We start from the raw sequence: 21363 nt of genomic DNA on the forward strand, positions 1-21363 counted from the left end.
TTTATCACTATCACCACCTGGGAAGCCCAACTTTATTCATTATCACTAAAACAATCAAGGATGTCCTTCAGAAGGTAAATGGATACATATACTGTAGTACACCCCCACAATGGAATATATTCAGTGATAGAAGGAAATGAGCTATGAAGCTATGAAAAGATATAGAGGAACTTAGAAGCATATTAGTTAGTGAAAGAAAATATGAAAAGCCTGTAAACTATGCAATTCCAATGATATGACCATCTGGAAAAGGCAAAACTATGGAGACAGCAAAATATCAGGTTTCTGAGGGTTTGGGGTAGAAAGAGGGAAGAACATGGGGAGCACAGAGGATTTTTAGGCTACTGAAATTACTCTGTATGATACTCTCATGGTGGATACACGTCATCACACATTTGCCCAAACCTATAGCTATACAACACCGAAGAGTGGACCCTACTATCAACTATGAATTTTAGGTGATAATGATGTGTGGGCTCATCGACTGTAACAAATGTACCACTCTGGTAGAGAATGTTGTGAATGGGGGAGGCTATGCGTGTGTTGGGGCAGGAGCATATGGGAAATTTCTGTACCTTTTGCTCACTTTTGCTGTAAACCTAAAACTTCCCTGGCAAGTAAAGTCAACTGAAACAAAACAAAACAAAATTGTAATACCTTTAGGAAAAATACAACACTCTAAAGAGTTCAATATAAATTTCAAAGGAACAGCTAAATAAATATTGGAATGATTTTCTCTACTCTCTTTGCTGTCAAAACTGCACATCCTTCAAAGTCCAGCTTGAAGGCCCCTTTCTCAGTGACGTGTTCCCCAGTTTCTGGACATACTTAGTCCCTCTACTTCCTGTAACACCATCCTGCTATCACAGTACTAACACCGTGCTATAGAGTAGGAGTTCTCAAAATTGACTGAGCATCAGAATCACCTGGGAGAGCTTATTAAAACATAGGCTTCTTGTCCCTGCCACAGACCTGAATTTGGAGATTCTGATTCTGGAGCCGATGAATTTCTAACATCCTTCTAAATGACACTGATGCTATGGTTCATAGACCACACTTACAGAAGCAGTGTTACGGTTTATTCTACATATGGCTGGCTCCCATAAGACTGACATCTCAACAAGGAAGCTCATCCAGCACATAACAGGCATTGAGTAAGCGTCTTACTTTTTTTTGCTTCATTTTATCAGTTTCATCCTGTAAATTTTGAAGGGCATTTTGCATGAGCTTCGTGTTCAAATCCTGCTCTTCTCTGTATTCCTGCTGCATACGCTCCATCTTCTCTTGGAGGGCTTTTTGCAAAGCAGCCCTTATTTCCTGTTTTGTCTTCTGTTTCTTTAGCTTATCCTGTTCATTCTCAAGTTTCACCTGTGCATTTTCATTTTCCTAAGGCAGAACAATAATGAAGATAATGCATCAGTACAGTTGGACAAAACAGAAAAGTTAATGCATTTCATTTAAGAGGTAAGAATAAAGGGTTTCTTGGAAAACACACACTCCTGGGTATAAAGGGACTGTGAGACATAAAACTTGACTTTTCATTGCTGAATCAACAATAAGCCTTTGTGGAATTGCTGTGTGTGATTGTAAAGTAATAAACAGTGTGGAGTTGAAAATGCAGAAAAGTATAAAGATAAATCACTTTTATTCTTGGTACCCATTCACCTACTACCATTCTCAACATTTTGGTGTGTTGACCTTCCAGACTTTAGTCTTCCATGCGTATCTGCGTACCTAGATTTGGATACATTATTAACCAGCAATTAGAGTCTAAGAATGGAAATGTGCACATCAGTCAAATATACAAAAGTAAATTAAGCATTTTGTTCTTTAAAAGTACTCCCCATTCCTCTCATTTTCTTATCTATCTGACCCTCCTGGCTGGCTTACCTGTATGACCAATCAAGCAGTTTTAACTGGGGCATCAACGCTGCTGGGTGTTGGGAGTTTGGTAGAAAATCTGGGTATGGTATAAAGTGAGGCATTAATCCTCCCACCAAAGGCATTTGAACTCTCCTGGAAGGATAAGTCCTTTCCCAGCTGGAACAGGAGATGACACAGTTATAGTGAGGAGAGATACAAGTCCCAGCTGACTTGATCTGAGACTCACAACAGCCATGAATACCACGATTTTTGGCTGGTGAGAAGAGAGTTATATGCTAGACTTTTCCATTAATGCCATGAGCAGTAAATCCACACTGAATTGTGAGAGTCAAATGAGATAATAAAAGTGAAAATGCTCTGCAGTATTTAAGGCAAAACAGTGGACATCAAACATAAAAGCCAGTGGTATAGCAGGCCACACTTTTTAAAAAGTAATATTGACTACAGGAAGCAGCAATCATCCAAATCAAACTATGAAACAGGCAGAGATGGAAATAGGAGAGAATTGTTCAAGATTAAGAAACCTACAAGTAGTTTACTATGTCTTGGTTTCCCCAGGTTAGTTCTGATTTTACACTGTTATGCTGAGGTACTGAATTAACTGCACCCCTTTCAATCTCAAATATGACCAGATTAGAATGATAAACAGTCACTCTTTCAAAAAGACTTAGGACAGCAATGTTTAGATCCTAATTTAAATGTCAAATAACTTAGACAATAACGGAAATTTGATACTGATTTTAGATGATAACAATGAATTATTATTAATTTTTTTAGGTTTGAAATGTATAAGAAAAGTCCTTAATTATATTGTTGTTGAGATGCATACTCAACAACAAGAATGTATTTAAAGGAGAAATGACATTTGTGGGACAAATTGTAAATCAAAAATGGAAGGGGGTAGAATACAGGAAATCAATATATCAAAATATAACAGCTGTTGAAACTGGGAGATTTGTACACAAGAGCTCATGGGACTCTCCACTTCTGTGCATTTGAAAATGTTCATATTATTACTATTTAATATAACAGTATTGTTATAACACATGTTATTATTATAACATTAAAAGGGTGGTATTTATATAACATATAAATAACAAAATAATAGTGTTAAAGAACCTAGCAGTGGCTGCTAGGGGTTAGGGTTGAGGGTAGTGATAAAAGAAAATTTTTATTTTGAAGATGAACAAGAAAATTTAAACATAAAATTCTCTCTGCCAGTTTGGGCCTCCTCCCTCCGTCTTTACAGTGCAATATGCATCTTCATTATACATTAACCAGACCTCCTCAAAGATGGGAATGCCTTCTTCACAGTAAAGATCAATTTTTATTTTTTTCTTCTGACACTAGCAATGGAACTTCTCAGATTAGTATTCTTTCCGAATTCTGTAAGGGGCCATGGTGACTTACTGCTTGCTTTATATGTGCTTATCTGGACTATTTATATTTGGTGAACTTTATGTAAAATACCAATGTATCATTTTGATGTATGACCCTTTGACTTGAAAAGGTCTATGAACGTGCCTTCAACCACTAACAGGCAGAGCAATTCTCAGAGCTTCTGAGAGTCTGTCTCCCATATTATAATCCTTGGTTTGGTGTGAATAAAATTCTCCTTTTCTTCTTAGGCAGGCCTGCAAACCAGGTATTGTACCCACTGAGTTCACCATCCTACCACAAGCATTTGAAGAAACCCACCACAAGGCACGCCTCTTCCTCCTTCAGCCGCTGCGCGGCCTGCCTTTGCGCCTGGATGCTGGTGACCTGCGCATCGAGCCCCAGGCGCGTGCTCTCCACGAGCTCCTTCTGCCTCCTCTCCTCCTTAGCCTCTCGCCTCTCTTTCGCCAGGCGGTCTTCCTCCCAGAGCTTTGAGAACATCTGCTCTTCCACCACCTTCTGCCTTTTCAGCTCCTCGTTAAAGGTTATCTGAGCTTTCCGTTCCTCGCACACGGCCTTCTGATGGATACAAAACAGCTCAGCACGGAGCTCCTGGCAGCGTTCCCTGAAAGGCAGTTTTAAAAAGAAATCGAGCCTTTCATAAGACATTGCTCTCTTTAGGCACAAACGTGCACAGTCAGACACTGAAGTGAGAAAGTAAAAGAACTGGATTTAGGCCATCTGAGCAGCAGATACACATGAGGGAGCAGCAAGGAGGAAGACACCAGGATGCCACAGACAAGATCCAGGCACTGGAGTCAAGCGGAGCAGCCTCTGAATCCTGGTGCTGACCTTTCCTGTGTGACCTTGGGTCACAAACTCCATCTATCTGAGCTTACTTTTAAATTTGTAAAAGAACTGTCTTTTTTTTTTTTAATAAATTTATTTATTTTAGTTGGGGGCTAATTACTTTACAATATTGTAGTGGTTTTTGCCATACATTGACATGAATCAGCCATGGGTTTACATGTGTTCCCCATCCTGAACCCCTCTCCCACCTCCCTCCCCATCCCATCCCTCTGGGTCATCCCATTGCCCCAGCCCTGTCTTTTAAGCTTCTGCTAAGGATCAGAGATAAATGGATGTCAATGCCTGGTACATAATAGGAACTCAGTCAACGGTAATTGCTGTGATTACTATAGAGGAAACTTAAGAGGGGCAAGTCCCTGCCACATTACAGTTAGATTAAGGCTTTGGTAGAAAGAGACCCTGCGTGTACATCCAAGAAGAGATTCAAGGATAGAATCTGCATGATCAGAGTGACACTTCCCTATTGCCTCTGAATTCCAGGCAGGACACACGTCCACTGAAGGGCTTACCCTTAGAGTTGAGAAAACAGTCCTATTCTTGCCTTTTGGCAACCAGGTTTATGGCACCATTCAAGAGGAAATGTTATTTCAGTAAGTGTTTAGACCTTATTTTTTCTTCAGCTTTCTTCAGATGTTCTTCATTGAGCCCATTTTTAATTTAAGAGCTGTGAAATTCAACACTGACTGTACTTTAGAATTATTCAGCTATATTTTCTAAACTCAACTCTTCCTTTCCTCCAGATCAGACTTGTTAAACCAGAATATAAGGGGATAAGACTCATCTGCATTTTTTTAAGAGTGCCTCAGGTGGTTCTGACATTTAGCCAAGTTTGAGAGAACATTTGATGGGAATAAAACATTTTTTTTTTTAATAAACATCAATTCTTCTGTCTTCTAAATCAAATTCTACACAAAGAAGCTAAAGTCTGGAGAATGAGATCAACAAAGAATTTTAAAGAAATTTGAACTGCTAAGACTGAAAGAAAGGATGAGGTCTAAACTCTTATTACCCAAGGGTGGCCAGTATCACACAAAATGACATTTATCAGATGTGGTTAAGTATTGTTTACCATCTGATGGGGATTAGTCTCACTTCTCTAAACGAATCTCTGTGAGAGCTGGGACTCGGGATATATTTCAGGAACATATGACCCATACTACTTACCCAGTGGCCAATAAATACTTGTTGGTTTAACGGATACTGATTGGAGAAGGCAATGGCAACCCACTCCAGTACTCTTGCCTGGAAAATCCCATGGACGGAGCTGCAGTCCATGAGGTCGCTAGGAGTTGGACACAACTGAGCGACTTCACTTTCAATTTTCACTTTCATGCATTGGAGAAGGAAATGGCAACCCACTCCAGTATTCTTGCCTGGAGAATCCCAGGGATGGGGGAGCCTGGTGGGCTGCCGTTTCTGGGGTCGCACAGAGTCGGACACGACTGAAGCGACTTAGCAGCAGCAGCAATCATACTGATTAACAACATACCAGCCATCCACATTCTGTGGAAGGTGCAATAGGTAACAGAAGCTGAAGTTACTAGGTTACCAAAAATATATATATATACTTTAACACTGAAAAAAGCAAATTCATCTGTCTAGAATTCATCAGTGAAATTCTCAGATTTGGCCATGATAACTTACTAAAATCCTTCTCAATCCCATGATTCATATTCTAACAAAGGTTAATTAATGTAAATTAACCTTTGTAAATTAAAGGTAAAATAATGGGAATCTAAAACCTAAGAATAAGAAGTATGGCTTATATTTTAAATTTTAATTTAAAATAAACTCTTCCCAAGTATAAAACTAACATATGTTCATTGCAGAAAAACTAGAAAATAAACAAAATTATGAAGATACCGTAAATAGTGCTAATCCTACTATTAAGAGATAAACACTATTAGTATGTTAACATATATTTCTTTCCTATGTATGTATCTTTTTACTAGAATTGCGATCTTTCTGCATATCTATATCTCCTGAATTTTAATTTTTCCACCTACCATTTTATTGGGAATGTTTCCTCATGAAATATTCTTTAAAATATTTTCTAACTTCAAAACTTTATTATAGTTTAATAAGCTGCATAGTAGAGACTAGAGTCTATAAATATATCACAGTTTACTTAAACATTCCCCTGTTTGATGAACATAAAGGTTACTTCTGATTTTTATTACAATGTTGCAATGAACATGGTTTCTGTCACTTTCTGTTTATTGCTAATAATTTTCTTAAGGTAATTCTTTCCTTAATATAAAACCAGAGCACAAAAACTCTCGTAAGGCACTTAGTTGATGAGACATGCTGCCAAGAAGGCCAGAATTAACACCGCATGAAAGAGCTCATAGCATATTCATTTTTTTAGATCAGTAGGTCTTTAAACTTTTTTGATTATGCATGTCTTTCAGTAAAACAATTCTAAGTACCCACAATATTATTTATAAATTATATGAGGTTATTAATATGTAACTATATCATATAAATTAGCTATCCGCAAAAATTAAAATGAGCTGAGCTAAAAAGCATCAAATAGAATACCTACCTATTTTAATGATAATAATTACTGATAAGAGGAAAACTTTTTGTCAGTGCTTTACATGGTACTTTCACATATAAAATCTTATTTCATCCTCATAAGGACCTTATAACTTAGATGGGACAGCAAGTATTATCCCCGTTTCAGAGTTAAAGAAATCAAAACTCAAGGAGCCAAAATATCTTTCCAAGTCACAGAGCCAGGAATAATATTATTAAAAATAGTTATGAAGTGCATATTATTTGCCAGGCACTGTTCTAAGCAGTTTACATGTCTGAACTCTTACAATCCTCATAACAACCAATATTGCAACAAACACTATTGTAAGCTCATTATTACTATTATTTTATCCTCAGTTTGCAGATGAGGAAATGAAGGCACAGAGCAACATTGGGTAGCAAAGGTATCCACTGACAAAATGAAAGGACAAGCTACTGAATGAGAGAAAACATTTACAAATGACATGACTGATAAGGGGTTAATATCCAACATATAAAAACAACCCACACAACTCAATTAAAAAGAAAACAATTTAAAATGGCCAGAGGAACTAAAGACATTTTTCCAAAGAGGACATGCAAATAGCCAACAGGTACTTGAAAAGATGATTAGCGTATCATCAGGGAAAGGCAAATCAAAACCACAATGAGAGAACTCCCTGGCGGTCCAGTGGTTAGGACGTCACGTTTTCACTGCCGGGGGGCCTGGATTCAATCCCTGGTCAGGGAATTAACATCCCATAAACGACGCAGTGTGACCAAGAGAAAAAGGAACAAAACCACAATGAGATTCCAGTTGCACTTGCTGGTCTGAATGGCTATCATGAAAAAGAACACAAATAACAATGTTGGCAAGGATGCTATGCAGCCACAGTGGAAGACTGTATGAACGCTTCTCAAAAGACTAAAAATAAAACCACCATATGACCCAGCAATTACACACCTGGGCATATATCAGAAAAAAACAAAACAAAACAAAAAAGCTAAAAACACTAACTCAAAAAGACACAGGCACCACAATGATAGCAGCATTATTTATAATTGTCAAGATATGGAAGCAACGTAAGTGTCCATTAACAGATGAATGAATAAAGAAGATGTGGTACATATAGATAACAGATTACTCAGCCATAAAAAAGAATAAAGTTTTGCCATCTGCAGCAAAATGGATGGACTTGGAGGGCATTATGCTAAGTAAAATAAGTCAAACAGAGAAAGAGAAATACTGTACGTTATCACTTATATGTGGAATCTAGAAAATACAACAAGCTAGTCAATATAACAAAAAAGAAGCAGACTCATGGATATGGAGACCAAACTAGTAGTTACCACTGGAGAGAGGCAAGTGGGAAGGGGCAGTACGGGGGAGGGGATGAAAAAATTCTTTTTCACAATGTACCAAAAGCATGATCCGTAAAAGAAAAATCAATAAATTGGATTTCATCAAAATTAAAAACCTTTTCTCTGTGAAAGACCGCACTAAGAGGATACAAAAAAAAAAAAGAAAAACAAGCTACAGGCCAGGAAAAAATATTTCAAAACTACATATCCTACAAAGGACTCATATCTGGAATACACAAAGAATTCTCAATACTCAACTGCTAATCCAGTTAGAAAATGGGCAAAAGACATGAAGACACATTTCACTAAATTGAATATACACATGGCAAATAAGAATATGAAAAGTTGCTCAACATCACAATCCATTAAGGAAATGCCAATTAAGGCCACAATGAAATATCACTGCACACCTCTGTCCTAATAATGACAGTATCAAAAGCTGGCAAAGATATGAAAAAAACTTGATCTTTTATACATTACTGGTAGAAATATAAAATCATATAGCCATGCTGGAAAATAATCTATTAGTTTCTTACAAAATTAAACATACATATAAGACCCAGCATATGGCAATTATCTGAGAGAAAGGAAAATTTATGTTCACACAAATATATGAACACAAATGCTCACATCAGATTCATTCATAATAGATAAAAACTAGAAACAATCAAAATGTACATTAATAAGTGAATGGTTTACAGAAATTTAAATACATCCACACAACGGAATACTACTCAGCAATAAAAATGACAAACTATTAATACATGCAGCAATTCAGATGAACTTCAAAGACAATTCATTGACTGAAAAAGGCCAATTTTGACAGATCACATATTGTACAAGTTCATATATACAATATCAGGAAATTACGAAGATGAGGGTGAGAGTAGTAGTTGTGACTATAAAGGGAAGCACAAGGGACACCTTTGTGGTGATGCAATAGTTCTGTATCTTGATTGTGTGGGGTATTAGATGGATCTACATTCATGATAAAATGGCACAGAACTATACACATACATTATGCCAGTGTCAATTTCCTTGTACGATATTGTGTTATAACCACTGAAGGAAAACTGGGGTAAGAATATATGATATTTCTGTACTATCTTTGCAATTTCTGTGAATACATAATTATTTACAAGTAAAAAGTTTTAAAAGTCACTGGTTATCTTGTTGTTATTATTCATTTCCTTTCATTATTGTTACTGAAAGTAATTTTGCTGTTTAGAAGACCTGGAACAATAAAAATGACCCATTCTAATTATCAAATATTCTAGGTATGCCACTAAATATACTGAAAGAAGTTAATGTACTTATCTGCCAGAAGACATGTACAAGAATGTCCACAGCAGCTTTATTCACAAGGATCCCAAACTGGAAATAAATAAAATGCCTATAACCTGGAGAATGACTAAACTGGCATATTTATACAATGGGATACTAAAAAGGAAGAGGAGGGGGAAGCAGAGGAAGAGGAATAATTTCATCTTGCTTTATACATACATTAAAGCTTCAATTATATTTGCAGTAATGGGGCATAATTTAGTATCCTTGATCAAAATTTAATCCTGGCCTTTCACTCTTATAATGAATTTAAACTGTATTTATATTGCAGTTCTGTTAGAAGTACTGTATTAAAAAACACTGAAAACGGTTTGCTTTCAAGTAAATTGTGGCAGTCTCCCTTATCCACCATTTCACTTTCTACAGTTTCTATTACCCATGGCCAGCTGTATTCTGAAAACATTAAATGGAAAACTCCAGAAATAAAAAATTAAAAAGTTTTCAATGGCACATTGTTCTAAAGTGTGATGAAATTTTGCACCACCCAGCTCCATTCTGCTTGGGATCTCCAAAAACTGACATCATCTCTTTCTGATGTTCGGTCCTCAGCATCGTCACAGATCAATGATCCAGGATCACCTGAAGCAGGTGACCTGTAGTCAGGTCAATAGCCTAATGCTACATCACAATATGGGGCTTCCCAGGTGGCGCTAGTGGTAAAGAACCTGCTTAAGAGGCTTAAGAGACCTGGGTTTGATCCCTGGGTCAGGAAGATTCCCTGGAGAAAGGTATGGCAACTCACTCCAGTATTCTTCCCTAGAGAATCCTATGGATAGAGGAGTCTGGCAGGCTATGGGCCATAAGGTCACAGAGTCGGACAACTGAAGCGACTTAGCACACACACATGCATGCATATCACAATACATCATTCATCTTACTTACCATATAGACATTTTATTAATCTCACATCATCACAAGAAGAAGGGTGAGTATAGTACAATAAGATATTTTGAGACACAGAGAGAGGGAGACCACATTCACAAATTTTACTACAGTATATTGTTATAACCACTCCATTTTATTATCTGCAATTGTTACTGATCTCTGAAATGTAACTAACTTATAAATTAAACTTTGTCATAGGGATGTATAGGAAGAAAACATAGTGTATACAGAATTCAGTTTCAGACATGAAACTGGGGATCTTGGAATGTATGCCCCATGGATAACATGGGCCACTGTTGCAGGATATAACTGTTTCTTCTAAAATTCTAATTAATTCATATAACTAGCAAGGTAAACAACATGAAGTTGTATACTCAGTTATATAAGATTTCTTTATGAAATCGTTATAATTGTTACCAAATTAATAAGCATTTTAAGAGTCCAAACCACTTATGAAACTTCATTTTTCTATGTAAAAAAGAAAAAAAAAATTTACTAGAAAATGGGAAATATATTAATGGTCCATTGAAATTCACTTCCTAGTTTCCCCTTTGCCCCTTTGCATTTTCTCCTCCAGTAGCCAGTATGGAGTATCTAGATCCTAACAAAGACAGGAGGTGAGGCTACGCTTTACATGGGTTACAGACAATAAGTGTAGATCAGGTGCATCCACAGAAAAGGTATGAGAAAGTCTTAGAATCCCTAGCTGGGCTGATTGTTGAAGGTATTTCTTTCCTGAAGTCAGCTAGTAAAAGCTGGAAGGGCTAAATACTTCTTCTCATGCAAACATAGCCATACAAGACTTCAAAGAATACAAAAATGAAGGAAAATATACACCAACAAAGGAATACAATGCTTTTCTAGTAACCGATCCTAAAGAAATAGAGATCTACAAATTACCTGCTAAAGAATTCAAAACAATTGTTTTAGGAAGGTCAGTGAGTTAGAACACAGATAGATGACTCAACAAAATCAGGAAAATAACATAGGAACAAAATGAGAAGTTCAATAGAGATAGAGATCATCAAAAAGAACCAAACAGAAATTCTGGAGCTGAAAAATACAATGCATGAAATAAAAATCCAAAAGATAGCATCAACCTCAGACATGAACAAACAAGAGGGGGAAAAAATCTGAGAATTCAAAGACAGAGGGGTTGAGTGGATAAAAAACAAGATCCAACAATAAGAGACCTGCTTCAGGTTTAAGGCTACATAGCTTTCAAGCCAAGGGATGGAAAAAGATACTCCATGAAAGTAGAAACCAAAAGGGAGCAGAAGTAGCTATACTTAGACAAAACAGACCTTAACTCAAAAGATGTAACAAGAGACAGAGTCAATTCATCAAGAGGATATAACAATTATAAAGGCATTCCTTCATACCTGTAGCAGATTCATTCGAGGATCTGCCACAGATAACAAAATCCACAGATGCTCAAGTTCTGTAGTCAACCCTCCATATCCATGGTTCCGCATCTGCAGATTCAACTAATCCCAGATCATATAGTACTACATTTATTGGGAAGAAAACACATTTAAGTGGACCTTCAGAGTCTGTGTTTTTCAAGGAGTCAGCAGTATATGCACTCAATATCAGAGCACTTAAATACGTTAAACAAAGATTAACAGATATCAAGGGAAAAATAGACAGCAGTGCAGTAATAGTAGGAGACTTCAATATTCCATTTTAGCAGTGCATAGATCATCCAGATAGAACATCAATAAGGAAACAATAGATTGAAGTATACTTTAGATCAAATGAATCTAACACACATACACAGAACATTCCATCTAACAGCAGAATACATCATCTTCTCAAGTACACATGGAGCATTCTCCAGGACTGATCACATGCCACGTCACAAAAAAGTCTTAAATTTAAAAAGATGGAAATAATGTATCTTTTTTTGACCACAATGGCATAAAACTAGCAATCAATAACAGAAATACAGCTGGAAAAATTAACAGATGTGTGGAAATTAAAAAAACACACTCCTGAACAACCAGTGGGTCAAAGAAGAAATCAAAGGGGAAATTTTAAAAAAATCTTATATGAAAATGGAAATACAACATATCCAAAATTATGAGATGCAGCAAAAGCCCCTTTAAGATAATGAAGTTTATAACAATAAACACCTATATTAAGAGAAAAGAAAGATCTCAAAAATCTGACCTTAAACCTCAAGGCACTATAAAGAATAAACTAAGCCCAAAGTAATCAGAAGAAAGGAAATAACCAAGATCAGAATGGAAGTAAATGAAACAGAGAATAGAAAAATGATAAAACATATCAATGAAACTAATAGCTGTTTTTTCAAAGAGGTGAAATTGACAACCTTTAGCTGGACTAGCTAAGAAAAAAAGATTCAAATAAATAAAGTTAGAAATAAAAGAGGAAACTTTATAACTGATACTGTTGAAATACAAGGGATCATGAGAGACTATTATGAACAATTATATGCAAACAAATTAGATAATCTAAAAAAATGGATTAATTCCTAGATACATATAACTTACCAAGACTGAATCATGACAAAACAGAAAATCTGAAAAGACCAATAATGAGTAAGGAGACTGAATCAGTAATCAAAACCCCCAAATAAGAAGCCAGGACCAGATGGTTTCACTGGTGAGTTCCACCAAACATTTAAAGAAGAATTAATACCAACCTTTCTCAAATCCTCTCAAAAAAATGAAGAAGAGAGCACACTTCCAATATCCCTGATGAACACAAATACGAAAATCCTCAATACAATACTAGCATATTAGAAGAATCACACACTATAATCAAGTACAAGTTATCCTTGGGATGCAAGAATAGTTCAGTATATGCAAATCAGTAAATGTGCCACATCACATTAACAGAATGAAGGCTAAACATTATATGATCATCTTAATAGCTATGAAAGAAATTTGACAAATTCATGATAAAAAAAACTCTCAACAAATTAAGTGTAGAAGGAATGTAGCTCAACACACTAAAGGCTATACATAACAAGCACACAGCTAACACCATGTTCAAAAGTAAAAAACTGAAGCCTTTTTCTTAAAATCAGGCATAAGACAAGGGTGTTCACTCTTGCCACTTTTATTCAACATAGTACTGGAAATCCTAGCCAGAGCAGTTAGGCAAGAAAAAGAAATAAATATATCCAAAATGAAAAAGTGGAAGTAAAACTGTCTATTTGCAGATGACATAATCTTACTTTATATATATAGAAAACCCTAAAGATTCCATCAAAAAGTGTTAGAACTAATCAGTGAATTCAGTAAAGCTATAGCAATTGAAATTAATGAACTGAAATCAGTTGTATTTTTATACACAAAAATGGAACCACCTGAAAGAGAAATTAAGAAAATAATCCTATTTGCAATAGCTTCAAAAACAATAAAAATAGGGATAAACTTAAGCAAGGAGGTTAAAGATCTGTACACTGAAAATTATGATACTGATGAAAGAAACTGAAGATTCAAGTAAATGGAAAGATATCCTTTGTCCTTGGATTGGAATATTAATATTGTTATTAATAAAATGTCCTTACTACCCAAAGTGACCTACATTCAATGTTATCAAAATTCCAATGGCATTTTCACAGAAATAGAAAAAAATCCTAAAATTTCAATTGAATTACAAAAGATCTCAAATGGCCAAAGAAATCTTGATAAAGAAGAACAAAGCTGGAAGCATCACACATTTGATTTCAAACTATATTACAAAGCTATAATAATCAAAACAGTAATGGTAGTGGCATAAAAACAGATGAATAGAACAATACTCAGTTGGTAAAGAGGCCACCTGCAAAGAAGGAGACCCCAGTTTGATTCCTGGGTCAGGAAGATCCACTGGAGAATGTATACACTACCCATTCCAGTATTCCTGGGCTTCCCTTGTGGCTCAGCTGGTAAAGAATCCATCTGCAATGTGGGAGACCTGGGTTCGATCCCTGGGTTGGGAAGATTCCCTGGAGAAGGGAAAGGCTACTTACTCCAATATTCTGGCCCTAGAGAATTCCATGGACTGTATAAGTCCATGGGGTCACAAAGAGCTGGACACGATTGAGCGACTTTCACTTTCACTTTCAGAGCAGTGGAACAGAACAGGGGGCCCAGAAAGAATTTCACGTATCATATATATGGTCATCCAATCCTTTATAAAGAGGCCAAGAATACACAATGGGGAAAGGACAGTCTCTTCAATAAACAATGTTGGTAAAACTGGATGACTGTAGGCAAAAGAATGAAATGGATCACCATTCACAAAAATTAACTCAAAATGGATTAAAGACTTAAACATAAGACTGGAAACTATAAAATATGTAGAAGAAAACATAAGGGAAAAGCTGCTTGACATTGGTCTTGACAATGATTTTTTTGGATAAGACACTAAAAGCAAAGGCAACAAAATCAAAAATAAACAAGTGGGACTATATCAAATTATTAATAAAAAGTTTCTTCACAGCAATGGAAACAACAAAACAAAAAGGCAACCTACAGAATGGGAGAGAATATTTTCAAATCATGTATCTGTTAAAGGGTTAATATCTAATATATGTAAGAAACTCATATAACTCAATAGAAAAAAAACAAATAATCTGACTACAAAAATGAACAAAAGCCCTGAATAGGCATTTTTCCAAGAAGACATACAAATGGCCAACAAGTATGTGAAAAGGTACTCAACATCAAAAATCACCATAAAAATGCCAATCAAAGCCACAACGAGATTTTCACCTTAACACCTGTTAGGATGGCTATTACAAAAAAAGATAAAAGAGATGACAAATGTTGACAAGGATGTAGAAAAAAGGACACCTCTGTACACTGTGGTGGGAATACAAATTGGTAGAGCTATTATGAAAAACAGTATGGAGATCTCTCAAAAATTGAAATTAGAACTACCATATGGAAACAAACTGTTTACTGAGGTTCAGTTCAGTTCAGATCAGTTCAGTCGCTCAGTTGTGTTCGACTCTTTGCAACCCCATAAACTGCAGCACACCAGGCCTCCCTGTCCTTCACCAACTCCCAGAGTCCACCCAAACCCATGTCCATTGAGTCGGTGATGCCATCCAGCCATCTCATCCTCTGTCGTGCCCTTCTCCTCCTGCCCTCAATCTTTCCCAGCATCGGGGTCTTTTCAAATTAGTCAGCTCTTTGCATCAGGTGGCCAAAGTATTGGAGTTTCAGCTTCAACATCAGTCCTTCCAATGAACACACAGGACTGATTTCCTTTCGGATGGACTGGTTGGATCTCCTTGCAGTCCAAGGGACTCTCAAGAGTCTTCTACAACACCACAGTCAAAAGTATCAATTCTTCCCTGCTCAGCTTTCTTTACAGTCCAACTCTCACATCTATACATGACCACTGGAAAAACCATAGCCTTGACTAGAGATATGAATGAATAAAGAAATTGTGGAATGGAATATTGTGCACCCAGTCATGTCCGACTCTTTGTGGCCCTATGGACTGTAGCCCACCAGGCTCCTCTGCCCATGGAATTTTCTAGGCAAGAATACTGGAGTGAGTTGCCATTTCCTACTCCAGGAATGGAATAATACTCAGTATAAAAAAGAAAATTCTGCTCTTTGAGACAACATGGATGAACCTGTAGGATATAATACTAAGTGAAATAGGCTGGATAGAGAAAGACAAATACTGTATGATCTCACTAAACGTGGAATCTAAGGGGAAAAAAGGTTTGACATACAGAAACAGAGAGTAGAGTATCAGTTCTCAGGGGCTAAGGGATAGGAGAAAAGGGAAGATTTGCTCAAAGGATATAAGTTTTCAGTTATAAGATGAATGAATAAGTTTTGGGGATCTAATGTAGAGTATGCTTATTTAACTTATATGCAGAGTTCATCGTGAGAAACGCTGGGCTGGATGAAGCACAGGCTGGAATCAAGATTGCTGGGAGAAATATCGATAACCTCAGATATGCAGATGATACCACCCTTATCGCAGAAAGTGAAGAAGAACTTAAGAGCCTCTTGATGAAAGTGAAAGAGGAGAGTGAAAAAGTTGGCTTAAAGCTCAACATTCAGAAAACTAAGATCATGGCATCTGGCATTTGCCATCACTTCATGGCAAATAGATGGGGAAACAGTGGAAACAATGTCTGACTTTATTTTGGGGGGCTCCAAAATCACTGCAGATGGTGACTGCAGCTATGAAATTAAAAGACGCTTACTCCTTGGACCAACCTAGACAGCATATTAAAAAGCAGAGACATTACTTTGCCAATAAAGTTCCATCTAGTCAAAGCTATGGTTTTTCCAGTAGTCTTGTATGCATGTGAGAGTTGGACTATAAAGAAAGCTGGGCACCGAAGAATTGATGCTTTTGAACTGTGGTGTTGGAGAAGACTCTTGGGAGTCCCTTGGACTGCAAGGAGATCCAACCAGTCCATCCGAAAGGAAATCAGTCCTGTGTGTTCATTGGAAGGACTGATGTTGAGGCTGAAACTCCAATACTTTGGCCACCTGGTGCGAAGAGCTGACTCATTGGAAAAGACCCCGATGCTGGGAAAGATTGAGGGCAGGAGGAGACGGGGACGACAGAGGATGAGATGGTTGGATGGCATCACCGACTCAATGAACATGAGTTTGGGTAGGCTCTGGGAGTTGGTGATGGACAGGGAGGCCTGACATGCTGCAGTTCATGGGGTCCCAAAGAGTCGGACACAACTGAGTGACTGAACTGAACTGAACTGAACTGAATGTAGAGTATGGGGACTACAGGTAATAATACTGTATTGTATACTTGAAATTTGCTGAGAGTAAATCTTATGCATTATCACCATAAAGCAAACAGACAAAACTTCTTAGTGCAATGATGTAGCTATAATTACCAAGACTTAAATGTACAACTGTTGTGCCCTGTTAGGGCTACACTTTACTGTAAATCAGTCTTCCTAAAGAATTTTTAATACACCAACTTCAGATTCTATGTGTACATTTTTCTGACATCATTACCTGAATTGCTGGTCTAGCTTTTCAGCCACAAAATCCTGTCTCTCTTTTTCTTTCTTCTCTCTTAATAATCTTATTTTATCTCTCATTCTATCTTTTTTCTCCTCAATTGTTTCTTCTTTCAACTGCATTTCAGTAAAATACTCGTTTTCTTCTGATGCTAAAAGTTCACGTAACCTAGGTTCACAAAACAAAATGACAAGCAGCAAAGGAATTAAAACTGTCATGCTACATGCACCATTTCACTAATTGATTTTTATTTTGTTAAATTCAATTTCAGAAATATATGTTCGGTCATAAATTTTGTAAGAAGGAAAGATCATTACAGTATTCCATAAAATGAGTCGTCACCTAAAGCAATAAGGAGACTAATCTACGCCACGTTTTATTTGATCATGTACAGATGAGATATGTGATCTATATTTCAACAAAAAAAGCAAAATGAGCAAGATTTTAATTATAATAACAAAATATGACACAATATGTTCTTTTGATTTGTCAATAGGTTATCACAAGTGAAAATAAAAATAAGCTATTGGTTTGGTAGGAATAAGAATAGCTCAGCCATGATCCTTACTATAGAAATTCACTTGATTTTTGATTGGCCAACCTCAGACTCTGGTTTCAGAATGTCTCAGGGTCTGGATTAGCCAGTTTTTAAGCCTTACTTATTTCGTCTTTCTTCAGTGTTGATGATAAACCCTTGCATGGCATCCTTGACTCTTGCTTTCACAAGACTGTCCACAAACTTGCGGTCATTGTGCTGGTCCCACTCAGTTTTCAAGCGATCCCGCTCTATTGACTTAATGGAGGCCAAAATAGCATGATGTTTCTGATAGCTGCGTTGGATTCTTTCCAGATGATGCTCGGCTCCTTGGCCTTTGGGAGGCTTGGCTCTCTGGAACAAAAAAAAAAAAGCAAGTATCACTTATGATAGACCCAAAATCAACTGCACATTTTCAGTTAATCCACCAACACCCATATTAAACAAAACTTGGTATATAAAGCTAATATATCCTGCTATAACTGTAAACAACTTAAGTGTCTAAGATGTAAATTGTTTGATTCTTTGAAATCTGTACCTAAGATGTCATCAGATCAGTCTCAAATATTTCTTAAATGCCATTTGAATAACAGTTCATGAAAGTATAAGGTTAAAAATTTGAACGGGACTCCAGAGATTATCTAATCAAATCAGAGACTTAAGCTATTTGCCCAAAGTGCTCTAAATAGTTAAGGCAGAACTGGGTAGAACAAGAATTAAACGTCTTCTAATTCCTGACCTTAATCACGCCATCTACTATCCCACCCTGCTTTTCAGGGCTCTGACAACATAGTTACCACCATCAAAATTCTTTCAGTTAAAATAAACTATTGACTAAGTATATAGGGTACACATGACAAGTTGTGACAGTGAGATATCCTTTACTTAGAAGGAAGGACGACAGAAAGGGAGGAGGGGGAAGAAGGAAAAACAACAAACCAAAACCTAATGGTAGAATTTGATTCCTATTTCTACTGTCCCCAGAAGCTTAATGCAAGAGCTGTGCTCCTGACATTCTGGGAAAACTTGAATTTCTGTAAATATGTCCATTTTAAACAAACTTTCACCAAAAAGTTGGAAATGCATACACCATTGTGAATAAATGTTGACACATTTACTAAAATCACATGGACTGTATCTTTTTTATTTCTGCGTTGCTAGCATGAAGCACGCCTACCAGCGTCAAGTTCTCAATACAAATGAAGAGGAAAGATGAATGAATGAAACTGTTTATGGGTGAGCTTCATGTGACTCTTGCCCCTCCTGGGGCCACCATGAAATCCATGGTTTTGAGCCTTGTATTTTCAGCCAGGTTTATCAAATCACCTTTAGGTGAGCAGTGAGACTCTGGTGTGCTGATGCACCGTAACAAAAGTTTTAACTCGTGGCAGAGAGTCAATCTGATCATTTACACTGAGAGCATCATTGTCTGGATTACCAGAATACTGGCATTGAAACTTGGTAAAGGAGTCTCCTAAGGAAAGGAAATGAACATTTGAAGATAGCCTCATGAAAAGATTCAAGGCTCGGGGTATACATATAGGTGCCCAGAATAGTTGAACAAGATAATACAAAGCTGAGGTAGGCTGGAGTCAGAAGGTGATGTCGAACATTACATCATGGGAAGTAGGTAATTCATACTGAAATTATTTAGAGCCTAGATTTAGTTAACAAACTACTGTTCTCTAATATGTACGGCATCCTATGAACACAGATTCAGTAATAACAAAGCAGAGTTGGGTCAAGCCTGCTCCCTGAACAGGACACACTCAGGCTCCTAGTAGACAGATGGGCTGAGAACAGGAACCGAGCACCAAGGTCATCAGGAATCGACTGTCTTAAGTCATCAGGGCAAGAATCAGGCTCTGAGGTACATTTTGACTAAAGAGGAAATCGCAATGGAGGGCAGGAGAAACAGACTGAGCAGTAGCAGGGAATTAGGAAGCCCTTTAAGGCTGTGGCAACCTGGGTAGGAAGGACTTTGTGGTCAGGGAGGACCCTGTCGCTGGATGAATAAAGTATGATCTGGAGTTCCCTAACAAGATGGTGCCAATCCATGCAGTCTCAGCCAATCCATGCAGTCTCAAAACCTGTACTGTTTAACAGAAAAATAATATAAACTAGATCTGCAATTTAACATTTTGATGTAGCTGTATTTTAAAAAATAAAGAGAAACAGGGGGAATTAATTTTAATATATTTTTATTTAACCAATATATCCAAAATATTATTTTCTCAATATGTGACTCTAGGCATATTACAAGTGCTCAAATTTGTGGCTAGTGGCCACCACACTGGACATTGCAACTCTTAAACCATGCTAAAATCAGAACAAAGGGTTTAATAACTACCCTGTACTTTCAAGGTCACTGAAAGCTTTTGTTACGGTAACATCTCAAATTAGTTTCTACTATTACAGTTTAATGTCTTAAAGAATAACATCTTACAAGCCTAGGTTTGATTCTGGCCTCTACTTATAACTGTGTGATCTTGAGCACGTTACTTAACCTCTTTGAGTCTCAGTTTTCTCACCTGTCAAAAAAAGCAAAACAAATGGCTTCCTAAAAAAATTATTTCAAAAAGTAAATAACTGGGTCCCAGGAGGCACTCACCAAACAACTGCTCCTTTTGCTGCTTCCTTACTTCAGACATTACATCTTTCACCACCTTCTCTTGAAGAAATCGTTTAGCATTCAAGTCTCATCTCTGGTGGTTTTAACTCTTCTCCCATCACAACTCTACAACTTCTAACATCCACACTTCTTATCACACTCTGATATCTGAGATACACCAGCTCTGACCTTTTCCCTTTCTTCTTTATTTTTCTTTAAACAAAATATTCAATAGGCCTGCTTCTCTGGTTTGGTGGTAATTTGGTGGAATGGAAATCCTTATTGGTTTCCGACACAAGGAATATCACCTGACCAGTAGCCCAGCTGAGCTCAGGGTTCAGATACAGAACCCAAAGTACATCAATTTCTGTCCCTCATAAAGAAAATAATAATCACCTCGAATCCTACAGACTGTAAGAGACTCCAGTCTACTGATTTCCAAACCCAGATCCTACAGTCCCTGGACCTAAAGAAGAGGGAGCAGGTCTATAAATTGATTGAAACTGCTATGTGCACTACAGAGCATAATAAAACTGTATCTTTCATCATCTCTGATCTTTCTTCCACAGTGTGCCAACACAGACAACAGAGCACACCGTTATCAATTGTGCTGGCACACTGTGTTCATCTTTAACGCTTTTGTGCGTGAGTGAGTTGTTTCTGCAATTAGATGATAAGCAACTTCAAGGCAAGGATCAAGCTTTTAGAGAAAGCGAAATCTCCCGGGGTCAATGTATTCACCCCTGTATCTTCCACAGAGCTGTGCACACAGCAAGGACTCAAGTAATACCTCTACCGTTGCTTAACTACACATGGAGGTTTTCTGGCCTGTGGAAACCAGTGTGTAGAAGCAAAGGAATGCAGGTGCGTGGACCAGCTGTTCGAGGTTCTGAGCAGCGCTCATCAAATTCTGCAGCACACAGTGCTCCCCTGGTCTCCTACCACCACCGCTGCCTTAAAGGCAACCAACTTCCTATTCCCAGGCCTGCAGGTATGCT

At 37.2% G+C, this 21363-nt stretch overlaps 1 protein-coding gene across 2 annotated transcripts in view; it reads right to left on the reverse strand.

The window, feature by feature from the left end:
- Positions 1 to 21363, reverse strand: part of CFAP53 (cilia and flagella associated protein 53) — a 37222-nt gene that overhangs the window by 15197 nt on the left and 662 nt on the right. For both annotated transcript variants that reach the window (XM_081562095.1, XM_081562097.1), the window contains exons 2-5: positions 17879 to 18108; positions 17214 to 17387; positions 3583 to 3886; positions 1168 to 1386 (exon numbers count right to left, since the gene is read on the reverse strand). In XM_081562095.1, coding sequence (XP_081418221.1) covers positions 1168 to 1386; positions 3583 to 3886; positions 17214 to 17387; positions 17879 to 18108 — 927 coding nt within the window. The remainder of the gene's footprint in view (positions 1 to 1167; positions 1387 to 3582; positions 3887 to 17213; positions 17388 to 17878; positions 18109 to 21363) is intronic.

Source organism: Giraffa tippelskirchi, chromosome 14 (assembly GCF_054371585.1).
Source record: "Giraffa tippelskirchi isolate mGirTip1 chromosome 14, T2T-mGirTip1v1.2.pri, whole genome shotgun sequence".
Classification (NCBI taxonomy): Eukaryota; Metazoa; Chordata; class Mammalia; order Artiodactyla; family Giraffidae; genus Giraffa; species Giraffa tippelskirchi.